At 38.8% G+C, this 16,096-nt stretch overlaps 1 protein-coding gene and 1 long non-coding RNA gene across 4 annotated transcripts in view; both read left to right on the top strand.

Annotated features, from left to right (window-relative positions):
• Window positions 1–10,672, top strand: part of LOC109718230 (vacuolar protein sorting-associated protein 18 homolog) — a 60,638-nt gene extending 49,966 nt beyond the window's left edge. The window contains exons 8-18 of one of the 3 annotated variants that reach the window (XM_020244345.1): window positions 2,213–2,353; window positions 2,444–2,563; window positions 2,634–2,690; window positions 4,102–4,161; window positions 5,829–5,936; window positions 6,737–6,897; window positions 8,124–8,202; window positions 8,452–8,514; window positions 8,613–8,743; window positions 9,261–9,366; window positions 10,420–10,672. In XM_020244345.1, coding sequence (XP_020099934.1) covers window positions 2,213–2,353; window positions 2,444–2,563; window positions 2,634–2,690; window positions 4,102–4,161; window positions 5,829–5,936; window positions 6,737–6,897; window positions 8,124–8,202; window positions 8,452–8,514; window positions 8,613–8,743; window positions 9,261–9,366; window positions 10,420–10,626 — 1,233 coding nt within the window. In that variant the 3' untranslated portion in view covers window positions 10,627–10,672. Of the gene's footprint in view, window positions 1–2,212; window positions 2,354–2,443; window positions 2,564–2,633; window positions 2,691–4,101; window positions 4,162–5,828; window positions 5,937–6,736; window positions 6,898–8,123; window positions 8,203–8,451; window positions 8,515–8,612; window positions 8,744–9,260; window positions 9,951–10,002 lie in introns of those variants that run through there. The other 2 variants (XM_020244347.1, XM_020244346.1) reach the window with 2 other exon arrangements.
• On the top strand, window positions 11,640–13,373 carry LOC109718231. Its single transcript, XR_002218399.1, has 2 exons — window positions 11,640–11,933; window positions 13,167–13,373. It is a non-coding gene; the product is annotated as an uncharacterized LOC109718231 (long non-coding RNA).

The raw sequence follows: 16,096 nt of genomic DNA, 5'->3' as shown, positions 1-16,096 counted from the left end.
CTAACCCGAAGGTTCGCCCTCGACTCACATCTCAAATCCCATAGGTGAGGAGTCCCAACCGCTCGACTCACCCGAGACCGCCTGCGGACAGCTAACTACTGCCCCTAGTGTGACCAACTCCGGAGTGCACGGCTTGTGTGGAGCGACCACCACAAGCATAAAACAGGCTTGATCTAATCCTCGTCAACTGAGGATACCCTGTCAACTAGGGTTAACATCCACACGGGAATCCAACTATCCCTATGTTCAACATCATAGTGTCTCAACTGTACTAAGCTCTCATGCAACATGTCACTTCTAGGGAAAATTCACCTATTCCTAAGTTCATTGATCAAAGTGTTTCTTTACACTAATATCAAATGCCACTCTTAACAACACGGGAAATCCTCTATCCCTATGTTCATATCATAGTGTTAATACTACACTTGTATTTCACATGCCACTCGATCTATTGACATCCTACATGTCCACATCAGGCATTATACTCGTTTTCCAACGTCAAGTTTTCTAACCATCCAAGAGTTATAGACCCAAGTTCAACATGCATATGTTATTTAACATAGTCCACAATACATCAACATGCATATATATATAAACTCGTATCTCAAGATATATCAACATGCATACATTTCCATCTAGCATCTCATCTAGTAGATTCTAATGGTAGGCTACATCATCTAGTACAATATGAATCATGCATTCATAAAGCCATTAACTCATGCATTCATCTAGCATTCAACACATTTTATGCATTCATCTAGCATTCATCACATTATATGCATTCATCTAGCATTCATCACATTATATGCATTTATCTAGCATTTACATTACATGCATCAATGAGAACTACACTTCGCTTCGACATGGAAGCGAGCTAATAACTTCGGTGAGCACAACCCACCTCGAATCGCTCTCTGATTGCTTGTAGTTACTTGCAATCGGCCTCCAGCGGCACACGTCGCCCTCCTCGGCCCGATCTTGCAATTGCACACCAACCGTGCGCCGATTCGCGCCCCCGGATATTAAAGGTCTACAGCTTGACGCCGTGATGCTCCGGATCCGTTCTCATGATTTTTGGACGCTGCCTCGGCCTTCCAGGCAGAAACGAAGCCGAAACGTCTGTTTCGGCAATATCTTCGCGTAGGCTCGACAGATCGCTGAACAGACTTCACCAGCGTGTTCGTACACCTAGCAATTGGGTTTACATGGGTCTAATTTAGATCAAACCCTAACATATAGCAAAACTCCAACTTGAAGTCCTAGGTTGCTACTATTGCAAGAACACTAAATCAAACCTTAGATTCAAGCAACTAGCAGCCTATTAACATCCTAGGATTCTCCTAAATCCATTTCTAGGGCATACAAATAAAGCTTTAGAGATCTACCATTAAAGCCCTAAAAGCTTATCTTAAAGCTTGCCCCAATGGCCAAGGAAGAAGATGAAGAAGATGGAGAGCCTTCCTTCAAGCTTCTTCTCCTTCTTCTCCTTCTTTTGCTCTTCTCCTTGAAGAGAGAGGGTGAGAAGGCTTAGAGAGAGAGAGAGAGAGGGTGGTTTAGGGTTGCAAGGTGTGAGGGAGAGTGAGAGAGAGAGCTAACTCAACTCTCTCTTTAAACCCCATTAGCACAAATTGCTGAAAACCCCCTCAACTTCCCAACTTGTGCACAGCCCGAACTGGGCTGTTCGCAGCTACGGGGTCCGGACCCCGAAGGTCCAGAAAAACTGTGAAATTCAGCTTTCGCTGATTTCGCTCCGTTTTGGTCCGTTTTCGCTCTGTGGGTCTTCGATTCACCTCAAATCGTACCGAGACCCCCCAAAACATGTTTTTGAGCGTATTTACATCATCTTTTCATCCACGCTTACGGCGGATTTAGTCCATGGTCCAACATAGCCTTTCGGGTTCCGTTTTCATGCCCTACGCGTACCGAAACACCCGAATGCTTCCGAATTTCACCGGAACCATTCTAATGGCTTTCCAAACCAACATACACCATAACTTCATAACTTTAGGAGTTCGGTACCTTACACACACTAGCTAGGAGTTTTTAGTTTACCATTGGTTTAGAGGTGCTACTTTAGATGAATGACTCTTTACCCCAATAGTTGCTTGTCTTTGCAATCTTCTTTCATCTCTATGCATCGCATATTTTGAAGGAATGAATTGGTCTATTCTCACTAGACAAATGCCTTCAAATTGTTTACCCTTCTTTGCAGGTTGTTAACAGAATCAGCCAGGAGGCCGTTGAGGAACTTACATTTGACCATAACTCAGAGTCGTCCAAAGGAATCATTGGATTGTGTAGCGATGCCACTGCTGGATTATTTTATGCTTATGATGAAAATTCTATCTTCCAGGTTTGGTTCCATTTCTGTGCTATTTTCTTGTAATTTTATCTTCATTTATCTGCTTACGGATGTTGTTTGATGAGGTCATCTTTACAATAGGTGTCTGTCCATGATGAGGGCCGAGACATGTGGCAAGTGTACCTGGATATGAAGGAATATGCATCTGCTCTATCCCATTGTCGCAATCCTTCCCAGAGGGACCAAGTATATTTAGTGCAGGTAACATGCAGTACCATTATTATATGGTTTACCTATTGAGAAAATGTACATAAATCAGTTTTTATTGCAGGCTGACCTTGCGTTTTCATCAAAAGATTACTACAGAGCAGCATCATTCTATGCGAAGGTGAGACCTTAACTAATTATATTTCATCTCCTCTTCCCATTGATGCCTCTTTTAAACTTATTGACATCGCACGTTGGGATGGTGCCTTTTTTTTTGCTTTAAATAAACTACTAGTTTAATTAGTCCTGTAATTGATCTTTACCTGAGCTAATGTACTTTTCTGTAGTATGTACCAGTATGATTCTTGGGCCTTAGCTCCATTAAATATCAGAAACGGGTGATAAATGATTATGTTATTGGAAAAGAATAAATGTCGCATAGTGTTACATGCATATGTGTATGTAATTTACATACATTCCCAACTTTTCATTCTGTGCTCGTGATCTAGATAAATGCGTTGCATGTAGAGTAATGCATGTGGAGATGTGAAGCCTATTTTTTTCTGGACATGACTGCATGTGGAGAGTAATGCATGTAGATTAATATATGATTCTTGGGCTTAAGCTCCATTAAATATCACAAAAGGGTGATAAATGATTATGTTACTGGAAAAGAATAAAAAGTGTAGCATAGTGTTTCATACATATGTGTACGTGATTTGCATACATCTCCATCTTTCTATTCTGTGCTCGTTATCTAGATAAATGTGTTGCATGTAGAGTAATGCATGTGGACAGTGAAGCCTATTTTTTTCTGGGCATGATTGCCTGGTTCCTTCCCTCTTTTACCACTCTACATGTTAGAGAAATTTATTGTCATCTTCAATAAAGCATGTTGTATATTTTGCAACCTTTAGGGTCTGTTTGGTTCCTTGAAGAAGTGCGGAAAAATGTTTTCCAAGAAAAGAGTTTTCTATGGAAAACTTCTTCAGTTTTTCTGCCTGTTTGATTATAAGGAAAACTAATACTTTTGGAAAGCTGTTTTTCAAATTTCATGGCAAACTAATGTTTTCATTTTATGAATTCTGTTTAGCAAAACGAAAATACTAGTTCTTTCCAAAAAAAGCTAGTTTTCTTTAGAACCAAACGTGTGGAAAATTGAATTAGTAGTCTCTCATGGAGAACTTTTTTCTTGGTAAGAAATTTTTCCACACTTTCAGATGAATTAAACAGCCCCTTATTTAATGTGACAAAATTTTCAGTTTGGAGTCTTATTTCCTTTTTGTCTTTAGTTTCTTTCCGTCCTAAATAAATTGGTACATTAAGGCTACTATTTAACGGCTTCAATAACTTCAAATAAAAAAAAATGAAAAGAGAAGAAAAACAGGCTTGAGCGTTGCTTTTCTATTATTTCTTTCTTTTGTTCCTAGGTGAACAGTTCACTCTATGATTCCACTTAACAAGTTTTCATTATAAATACCCATTATATGTTAGATGAGATTTAGACATTGAAAGTAGATCATATGGAGAGGTGAAATGTTCTTATCATTCATATATGAAATAGGTACTCACTATAGTGTTCATTTTTTCAGATAAACTATGTCTTGTCATTTGAGGAGATCAGCTTAAAGTTCATCACCGTAGGTGAGCAGGTAACAGGAATAAACATTTCTGTTCTATTTCTGGAGTTTTTTTTAACCTAGGATTGCAGCATCGCATTGTATGGATGTATATGAGTTCAGAATTATATTTTATGGTACAATGTATTATCTCTGTTCATGGAGATTTTTTTTTTTTTTGTTTTCGGGGGAGAGGGGATGTTTGTGCGTGGTTGTTGCAACTTGAGTTGGTTTGAAATAATACTTATTAATGTAGGCAGATTTTGTGTTTTGATTCTTTTGAATGTTAACAATTTTGTTTGTTTTTCTTCTGTGAAATTGTAGTGCGTACTTAGGCTTAGGCATTTACAAGGTAGATAGGCTCATGTTATGATGGAACTATGTTGATTAAAGTACCTGTCCTCTGTCATTCATGTGATGCGGGGTCATGTCACTGCTTGTGTCCATTGCAAATGTGAACCTACAATAACGAGGACGTGTAACCCTCTTTGCCTTTACAATATTTCACAGACGTATGTACCACCTACCTTGGATTGGTCAGTAGCAAGGATATAAGTGCCCATCGGCATGGGCCGTATCTACCGTGCCGTATCATGCCAACAAGATATCGGCACGATACGGTCCCTGTGCCGATGGCACAGCTCAAAACCCTTTATTCTTCAAATTAGTAAGTAATTTTCTCAATAAAGTTCAAAAGATTTGATAAAAGATACATAATAAACCATTAAAATATTTTGTTGCTAAAGAAAATAAATATTTCATGCCATTATGTGTCGGCACACATGTATTTTTTGTGACCGGCATGCATCGGCACGGCCCCGGCACGCACCGTGCAGTGCCGTGTAGGCAAGTTTCCGGTACAACCATGTGCCACGACACTTAAATCCATGATCAGTAGTACCTGCATTGTTGTGATACTAGACTTGTAGATTCTGACCTTTGATGTCTGGTGCTTACTCACTTGGTGGTTCTTCGATACTTGTTCGAACTCCTTTATTGTGTTTACTTCTAGATCTGGATGTATATATTTTTTTTCCCCTCCCTGTTGCCTGTTGTTGCTTTTTTGGTCAAATCTTTTGTATCTTCTATGAAACACGACTTAAAAGATATAAAAGTTGGCTATATACCAGTTTCTACCTCTATCATTATCAATTTCACTTCATTTCATCCATGCAGGCTTGCAATGGCATCATAATGGCCACTTTTAAATGTCAAGTTCTTTGAGTCACATAAATTTGTAGTCATTTAGCTTGGGACAACTGATCCTCTATGGCCGAACAAATCTTATGATCATACTTTATGTGATATGGAATATAATTCTTAAATCCAAAGTGTTTTTAAACCGATACATCTTCCTATAGTGCATAACTGCATCCTATATTTTCCATTCTGATCATTTTCCTTCTTTTCTTCAAATGGAGTCTTATAAATGTTGAAATGTGCTCTAGCCAACTCTTTCTTGTTGGAAGAACTTTTGGATGATGATAATCGCTCATAATGATGTTCATTTCCCCTACTAGTTAATACCTTTCTTTCAATTTCTCTGATGCTTGCCGTAAGTTGGCCAATGTACAGTCAAATGCTTTTGGGATCTATATTTTGCTTTAAGATAATAGTATTTTCAGTTTCTTTTATGTATATTAGTTTTTTCGTTTTAAAATTTGATTGAATTATGTCAAACATTTGTCTCTATTATGCAGGATGCTCTTAGGACTTTCTTATTAAGAAAGCTTGATAATCTCATGAAGGATGATAAATCTCAAATCACAATGATCTCCACATGGGCTACAGAACTGTACTTGGACAAGGTTGCCCTTCTGGTCAATTTTCTTAATAAATTACATGCGTATTTAGTGCATTATACAATTATACCATTTCTAGACAATAAGTATCTATTGGGCCTGGGTTAGGGCNGAATTATGTCAAACATTTGTCTCTATTATGCAGGATGCTCTTAGGACTTTCTTATTAAGAAAGCTTGATAATCTCATGAAGGATGATAAATCTCAAATCACAATGATCTCCACATGGGCTACAGAACTGTACTTGGACAAGGTTGCCCTTCTGGTCAATTTTCTTAATAAATTACATGCGTATTTAGTGCATTATACAATTATACCATTTCTAGACAATAAGTATCTATTGGGCCTGGGTTAGGGCTCATCTGGTATTGAGGACTACCTAATGCCACCGGGCACTTATGAAAGGAAACGAAATATTTCCTATTGGATTTTCTCTTTGCACATAATGCAATCTTCTTGCAATCCCAAACGGAGCCTTAGTTGCATACTATCTTACCAGGAAAACTGTTAGTTAACAGTCTTGTCTAGTTGAGGCACTGCTAAAGACAAGCGGTGTCAAACTCTACTTCTTTTACTGAGAGATGCCCAAGGAGTAAAAACTTTTCTTTGTTTGCTTTTTCTTGATTAACCACCTAATCTACAAAATACTGGAATATGTCAAATGATTATTAAACAAAGAATTGTTATCAAATGGCTTTGATTTTCTGCAGGAATTTAATTACTGGTATTGTGATGCTTTTAATACATGCCACAACTTAATCATGGCATGTCACTACTTGGTTGTAATTGCTGGTACTCTTTTGTAGATTAATCGCCTTTTGTTAGAAGATGACACGAGCAAGATTGCTAATACAGTGTCAGATCAGGGTATGTCAGAGTACCAATCAATTGTAAAAGAATTTAGAGCTTTTCTTAGTGACAACAAGGATGTATTGGATGAGGCAACAACAATGAGGTTACTCGAGAGGTACAATTGTGTTCAAATGCAATACATGATTTGCAGATAGGTAGTCTGATCTAGCACAGATTTTAGTTTATTTTTACTTACCAGCTACAAACAATGTGGTTAAATCTCTGTCATTAGATTGAAGTAGCAAGCTTTTGCATCCTCTAATGCCAGCATGATACTTGCCATGAAATGTATTGCAGTACACCAATTCTACTGTTGGCATGTACCTTTTTATTAGATTTTTTATCATTAGATTGTAGAAAAGTTTCTTTTCATGGAATAGTTTTGTAAGATGAATGTTAAGAAGTATCGTAAACCAATTTAAATTGGTGGCCTGGTGGCACTGTCAATACCTACCATAGACTGCTGATATTCTACCGGTATTGTACATGCAGTGACTGTGATTTCAGCAGATGAAATCATGAAATCCATAGGAAATGCAGATTTTACTATATATTATCCTTTTAATTTTCATAATTTTACTTAGAAAATTTATCATTGTACTAATATACAATGGTCAATAGACAATTGATAATAAACACGAGGAGATTGCACGTCTTTCTTTTTGCCCTATTTGCATTATTTTTTTTTTTTGTGTGTTCTGCCTCGTTATCAATCTCTTTAATTAGTTTCACCTAATATCACAAGTATGGGCTTTGTGCCCATTAATGGCTGTTTGTTCTTTACTAACCATTTTACTACCGTTTGAAAATTAGTAGAGTTATGCCCTGCTAGATGTGACATAGATTTTTGCCATTGCAGTAGGATTTGCTATTTTTTGCCAATCGGCACAAATCTACAGGTAGTGACCGTTATGACTTGAGATGTCAAGTGTGAGATCCTTGTCTAGTCATCATTGTAGCAACTTGAGGATTCCATACACCACAGCTGCTACTATATGTTGCTTAATGTGGCTTCCTAAATGAATAGTGGTATTGACTAGTGATTATTATGACTTGAGATGTCAAGTGTGATATCCTTGTGTAGTCATCAATATAGTATTTTGAGGATTTCATACATCGTGGCTGGTGATATAGTTTCTTCACATAGAGGGCTTTCTGTATGAATACTTGCTCAGAGATTTAATCTGTTACATTAGTTTTCTGTTGTATGTTATGCTGTTTGTTTTGATAGAAGAAGGATTCTCTCTCTCTCTCTCTCTCTCTCTCTCTCTCTCTCTCGCATAATAATTGTGAGGACAAGGTTGCATAAAACAGCCCACTTACCTTAACAAATTCTTTTAGTTACGGGAGAGTCGAAGAGCTGGTTTATTTTGCTGGTTTGAAAGAAAAGTATGAAATTGTGGTCCATCACTACATTCAGGTATGGCATGGTCTTGAGTAGTACTTCTAGAAAAATGTTATACTATTTAGTTGCAATTATTTCAGTTGCTTATTCATTAAAAATTGATAACATATATATATATATATATATATGCTCAGTGATTCTACCTGGCTTTATTAGAATGGTTACTTAGGGCTAGAAATCTTGAAGATAGAAGCTACTGATTAAAATGACTAGAATGCTTATAGAGTGAGCAGATGTTTAATAGGTTTTTATTGTTGTATTAAGCAAGGAGAAGCAAAGAGAGCATTGGAAGTCCTTCAGAGACGGAATGTACCTATCGATCTTCAGGTTTTGTTCGGTTGATTTAGTTTGTCTTTAATTTTCTCAAACATGCAAATACAAAATCAACAATTTGTTTTATTGGTTGTTTATCATATTTCTTGCAGTATAAATTTGCCCCTGATTTGATTAGTCTTGATGCTTACGAGACTGTGGAATCATGGATGAATACAGGCAACTTGAACCCCAGGAAACTTATTCCAGCAATGATGCGTTATGCAAGTGAACCACATGCCAAGTATCAATTGTTCAAATGTTATTCATGTTTCCAATTTGTTTCTTTCCTATTGCTTTTAGAATATTTCCAATGACAACTGGCGCAATCTTGTATTGCCTATAGTAGAACATGTATTTGCATCTTATTGCCCAGGGATCATTTGGAAAGTATTACTAACATTCTTTTTGCAGGTTCTAATTCGTTTCTTATTAATTACTTTCTTTGGCAATGTATAATAGCCATGTAGTTTCTTACCCTATTGTACGGCCTTGATGGATTTTTGGCAGATCTCCTTAAACCCAGCATATCATACATTTTGGATGTGAAAACAAGCTGAGCTGTTCCTAACCTGTTCTACTCCCACTAGGACTAATGATATAATATGAAATTAATTTGGTTTTTCTATCTTGCACTATTGAAAGTGAATTTTACTGTGGTCTGCAAATGTTAATTTTTTTTGTCGTTTGTGCACTTGATAGTGTATGATGTAACCAAGCCTTTTTGAAATAGAATGACTTAACTGACTTCGTGGTTACAGGAATGAGACACATGAGGTCATTAAGTACTTGGAGTTCTGTGTGAAGAAATTGCATAATGAAGATTCTGGAGTGCATAATTTGTTGCTTTCCTTATATGCCAAGCAGGTTTGCCTTATTATTAGTTTCTTGTTTGACATGATTCTATTCCTTATAATGGAGGACCGCTTTTTTTTTTTGTTTCCTTTTTGTCCCTAACTCTTTTATCTTTGTCTGAATTTGTGACAATTTGAAATTTATATAGAGCATGGTGACATTGGCTATCGATGTACTTGTGCACTAGCCGTGAAGCTGAAGCATCTTTAGTAGCACTTCTCTAACAAATTTAAGTTTTCTATTAGAATGAGCGTAATTAAACATTTTAGTCAATAGTTGGTAGGTTTGATTATTTTTTAGAAGTACAGTCCTTTCATAAGATGATCAATGTGGAGGAGTGGAAGAGAGGCGGAAGATGACGATAAAATGGTTCTTTTCATCCAAGAATAAATTTTCATTACTTAAGAGTTGACAGCTGATGGCAGGGTGGATCTGTATGGAAGAGACGAACTTTTAACTGAGAAACTTGGACTCTTACTGGGAAAGTTAAGTTTTTTGAAAATGTGAGAGGGATATAAAGCCCTTTGAAGTTTTATTTTTAAGTCTGGAAATTTTGAAGTACTTAAAGAGTCCAAAAAAAAAAAATCCTAATGAATCAATAATGACTATCATGAACTAATTGTTTCTTACTGCTTCCTTACTGAACAGAGAAATGAGATGAACATCTCTACAGGTGAAGGAATAAGGCTCAGATAGAATAAAGCAGGAACTTCAGGCAGAATAAAACAGGAAACTTATTAACCTTATGGCTAGTATATCTGCCTTTTAATTTTGTCCTTTCTCCAAACCAATGTGTAAAAGTTTCAGAAGCAGATGACTTTCAGGACTCTTACGGATATAAATGTTTCAAAGTTCATTCAAAATTTACTTAGAATATATCTAGAATATCTAACCTTTAATCAATGATAATGCAATAATTACCTAATATCTAACCTAAACAAGCATGAGAGACATAATCTTGCTCGTTTAACTTAATGCCTTGTCAAGTATATTAAACAAAAAATCTCATACATCATATATAGCTTAAATTTTCTAAACCTCCTTAATCCTTATGTATCATGGCAGTCAGCCAGTCAACATGTCACGCCCCGAAACCGATACCAATTTGGTCCAGTTCGGGCGCGTCGAAAAGACGCCGAACGGATAGCACCTCCCCTGTCCGCCCAAGGCCAACAGCGAGATCATGTACAACAAGTTCCCAGGAAATCACTTGAATACATACATGATCACTCAACAACTACGAGGGGAGCACAATCAGTGCTAAACAACTAAGAGTAAGATACAAGTATAAGATATACAAGTAATGATAAAGAGAGGAACATCTATCTATTACATTCATTCAGCCTTTATAATACAATTTGATTATACATTAAGCTTCTAAATATAATATAAAGCTTACATCTTCCAAAATATAAATATTAGCTTACATTCATTCCAGAATATCTCACATCTTATACATCATCTACTCTCAATGCATATAAAGGTGACTCTAATACAGAAATAGAAAAGTAAACTAATGCAACTAAGGCGCTAGGCCCTTACCGCGATCCTCGCCGTATGAACTCGCGCTCGGCCCTGTAGTAAAATGGGGGTGAGAACTAACTTAGTTCCCAGTGGGTTCGGCCGCCGACTCCGCCGATCTCCCCACTAGGTCCAAGTGGGCACAAGTAGATAACCAGATAGATAGATAGGTAATAAGCAAAGCGGTAAAGACAGGATAGTAAAACTACACTACTATGCCCGAATCATAAACATATGGATGCATGTACAATGAAATGGTAAACAACTAACCCGTCAACATGTTCAAAAAGTAAAGCTATGCACTTATTCATCAATCTCATTTACTTGTTTCTTAATCTCGTGGCTTCTCTGAAAGCTCGCCTACTGTAAGGTACCGGATTTTAAATGTAAAAGTGAAAATAAATAAAAATAGTGTGGGATACTATTTTTATTGGACTTATAGACATAAATTATAAGTCTAGAGTGACCCGTGTTGAATGGAAGCGAAAACAGAAGATTTAGAATTTTCTGTGAGAGACAGGGCAGACGATATATATATCTGTACCGTGCTGCTAAACCGAATGTGAATAGTGTTCTTGGATAACTTGGAGGCCAAGTTACCTAGATAACTTGGAGGCCAAGTTTCCTATGAAACTTGGAGGCCAAGTTTCCTAGGACACTTGGAGGCCAAGTTTCCTATGAAACTTGGAGGCCAAGTTTCCTATATATATATATAGGGGACTTGAGCCTTTTCTTTCTTTCTCCCTCACACTTGCAACCAAAGAGAAATATCTCTCTCTCTCTCCAACAATTTCTCCACCAAAGAGAGGAATTGGAGGTGCATTTGGAGAAGAAAAAGGTTGCTTGGAGGTGAAGTCTTCATCCTCTTCATTACTTGGCTTGAGGAAAAGCTTGTGTTTGAGGTGCCTAAACGCGTGGGAATCGTCGGTTCGTTGATTCGTCGAGCGGGTGCGACGTTCTGGCAGAAACAAGCGCAGGCGGCCTTGTGTAGACCGAAGAGTAAAGCGGCGACTAGGGAGCGTGCAATTGAGAACCTAGCCTTGTGACACTACCAAAAGGTGGGGGTTGTCATACCGAAACATCCGGGCTTCCTTTTATGTCTAGGTTTTATTTTGATCATATTCATATATTGATATTGTGCATTATAGGATTAGTAGATGATTACATTCCATTTCCTTGCATGTTTCCTATGGTAGTGTAGCATTATGGGCTTGACACTTGAACTTAGGTTCATGAGGATTGGGTCATGTGACAAGAATCCTATAGTGACAAGAATGATGATGAACTTGGACTTGTGATGATGAAAACAAGCGACATTGAATTAGTATAGTAGATTTTTCCTATTGTCATGTTGTAGACATTATGCATTTGGCATTAGTGCAGTTGAGGCACATTGACCCTTGTAGATAGGGTATCCTCTTGAGAGGATTGGATTATACTCACTAGTCTGTTTTCGCTTGTCGGTGGTCGCTCCACCGAGGCACGAGTCTCCGGAGTATCTCACAGGGTTGTCCCGCAGACGGTCTCGGTGTGCGAGTGCAGTTTCTCCTCACCTATGAGATTGAAAGTGAGTCGGGGTTGTCCCCGGGGTGGCAACCTTCGGGTTAGCCATGAGATTGGATACTATCGAGGCATAGTTGCACGACGCACTATGTAGTAGCTCGTTCATTCGGATTATTGAGACATAGTAGCATGTTGTAGATACATCACTATGTAGTAGCTCATTTCCATATTTGTTGAAGCATAGTATCATGATTAGTAGAATATCATTGCTATATTCATGCATTCCATGATTACAGAGGCATAGTAGCATGTGTATATTCCATTACTACGTAGCAGCTCGTACCTAATAGAGCGAGATTGAGTCGGGCGAGGAGCGGGGTAGCTCTTTGCCTAGGACCTTCAAGATTGAGTCGGGCAAGGAGCGGGGTAGCTCTTTGTCTAGGACCTTTGAGATTTGAGATCTTAGGCAAGTTGGCCTAGTAGATTGGGTAATAAACATGAGATGCATAGTAGACTTGCATTATTACTTCGAGTAGACATAGTGTATGTTGTAGATTGCATTGCTATGTACTTTTATATACTCATGACATGATTCTGGCATGATAGTAGTTGTTGCATGCATTATCATCATTGATGGCATGATAGAGTAGTTGCAGTTTATCTCTTTACATATCTATCTCTTTATCTGTGCCAGCTTAGACCTAGTGGGAAAATCGGCGGCGTCGGCGGCCGAACCCACTGGGAACTATATTTATATAGTTCTCACCCCGTGTGGTTTTGGGGTACAGGTACACATAGAGGCGAGCTGAGTGAGGACCGCGGCAAGGGCATAGCGCCCTGAGTGAACCTAGTTAGTAGCTTTTCCTTATGCATTAGAGTACCCTCGTGTACTAGTTGATATTTTGGATAGGTATCAGAGAGCTACTTGCATTTTGAAGAAAACATGTACTTACATTTTGGAAGATGAAAATACAATATATTCAAATAATGTAAAATGATTGTGATAGTTAGACTATCTCTCTTTATACACTTGTATGTCACTTGTGGTTCTTGCTCTTAGATGTATTGCACTTGTGTGCATCGTATTTGATCATGTATGTTATTTAAGAAAATTCCTGGGTGCTTAATTGTACATGATCTGGTTCCTTGGCCTTGGGCGGACAGGAGAGGTATTGTCCGTTCGGCGGTCCGTCCGATGTGCCCGAACCGTGCCAAATTGGTAGTGGATTCGGGGCGGGGCGTGACACCTACTGCTCACTAGCCATCTCGAAGGTAGGGAGGGTCAACTCGCACTACGAACCGAGACCGTCTGCCGGGACCTAAAATAGGCAATCCCTTGGGACCCAAAATAGGCAATCCCACGTGACCAACTCAGGAGCGCACTTCTTGTGTGGGGCTTCCATCACAAGTTAAAACAGACCGTGAGCATGATCCAATTCTCTCTACTGTAGGGTACCCTATCCTCTAGGGTTACTACCATCATGTAGTCCATAGGCGTCGTATACACCAAGTTTAACATGCATCACTTGTTTTCTTATACACTATCAACTAGATTGCCACTCGTCCATGGTTTACTATCGACTAGATGCCACTCGTTCTTTGTTTATCATTAGACCAACCATTGAGCCCATCTCTTTCTCTGCACTATAGGATTCACAAGTCTTGACTCAATCCTTATCAATCCACTATGTCAAGTATCCAATACATGCTACGATATCATCAAGGAAAGCATAAGGAAAGGCAATGCACAATCATCCTATAATGCAATAATACAAGATGCAGAATCGAAATGTACTAAGATATAGAAGGGAGCCCGATTGCTTCGGGATGGACACCACCCACCTTTTATAGCGTTCCGATTGCTCGTCGTCACTCGTAATCGGCCTCCTGCGGCGCACACCGCACGGCTCGACCCAACTCACGCGCGACTGCCAAATGACCTCCTATCCGCGATCTGGAAATCAAAGATCTTCGGTTCCTCGTCACGATGCTCGAAATCCGATTCCTCGATTTATAGAAGCCGCCTCGGCCCTCCAGGCGGAAACGAAGCCTAACGTCCGTTTCTTTAATAACTTCGCACCGGCTCGACGAATCGCCGAACGGTAGCTTCCAACACGTTCAGTGACCTATCAATTAGGTTTACAGAGGGTCAAATGAGATCAAACCCTTATATTTCCAAAAAATTGCATTTTGAGCCCTAGGTTTATAACTAGGCAAGAATTAACTAAATTGATCCTAGATTCTAGCAATAATCATCTATTTAGCATGCTAGAATAGCTTTAAATCCATTCTTGAAGCTTAAAACCCAAACTACAAAGAGATACCATAAAAGGGTTTTGAAGCTTACCTTCAAACCTTGCTCCAATGGAGAGGAAGAAGATGGAGAAGATGGAAATCCACCTTAGAGCTTCGATCTCCACCAAAATCATCTCTTTTTGGGAGAGATTTAGAGAGAGAAAGGAGAGTTTCTCTCTCTCCCTTCCATGCGTGTGTGAGTGTGTGTATGTGGCGCATGTGTGTGTGCTGCACGGTTGAGGGAGGAAGGAGAAGAAGGGATTAATCCCTTTTTACAAGTTAGTCCCTCAACTTTACACTATTCACATCAGTTAGCAGTTCGGAACAGTTGGAGCCCTTCTGAATGTCCGTTTGAGCTCAAATTTGACAGGCATGCTCAGTTTAACGTACTGAGTAAGAATATGTCTTAAGTTTTCAGTTTCGACCCCGTTTGGTCACCGAAAACTGTGCCGAACTGTAATCTTAATCAGATAACTTTCGGATTTTATTTCTCACTCTACGGGTGTCAGAATGGCATAAAACTTTATATCTAGCCTCATAAAAATATTTCTGACATATCCTCCAATTTTCATAATTTTCTGAGACTGTACATTTTCTGCTAATTTATCTGTCCCATTTCCACAGAAAATTCTAAATCTTCTTTTTTCGCTCCGATTTCAGCACAAGTCACTTCTGACTTATGTTTTACTTATCTAAATCCAATAAAAATAGTATCTCACACTTTTTTTTTATTTTCACTTTTATATTTAAAATCCGGTATGTTACATTCCACCGCAGCCTCACCGGAACTATTTAAATGTACACCGTAACTTCATAGTTTTAGAAGTCCGGTACCTTACATCCTCTTCTCCTTAAAAAGAGTTTCGTCCTCGAAACTCAAATAACTTCAACTCCAACTCACAGCTCCAACTCTATTTATCGAGTAACAACGGGTTTCAATGCACTTTTCTATTTCGGAGTGACCTTATGCTCATTGGAACTGTCCAAAGGCCTTCTACGGAGGATGTGAGACCAATTTCACTCACATTTTGTATGTGTAACTCCGAAAGTGCATTACGGGTGTCCGTCATTCTTGGTGGTAGCGCAAGTCGAAACTCTACGACACTACGCGCTCCGACACCATTCACCACTTGGCATGCAAGAATTCATTTGCATCTACTTTTCCCACCTCAGGGTACTCCTGATTCAATCACCAACATTGCTTGAAAGTAATACCAATCGCGAGTGCTCCAATCATATTTTGATCTTTGCTCTATTGAGAGATGGCCCACTCCGGCGCATCTCGAATCTCAATCCATAAAAGAGCATTATCCTCAAGTCCTCCAACATGACCCAGCCTGCCTCGGTAAATTTCACACTCGGGGACCGGTCTCTCCCTGCCTGGGACCGGTCCCAGAGGGACCTCCTTAATCTCACGCATTCG

Source organism: Ananas comosus, linkage group 12, assembly GCF_001540865.1.
Source record: "Ananas comosus cultivar F153 linkage group 12, ASM154086v1, whole genome shotgun sequence".
Taxonomy (NCBI): Eukaryota; Viridiplantae; Streptophyta; class Magnoliopsida; order Poales; family Bromeliaceae; genus Ananas; species Ananas comosus.
The sequence above is the reverse complement of the archived record's forward strand: the minus strand, read 5'-3'. Positions and strand labels throughout refer to the sequence as shown.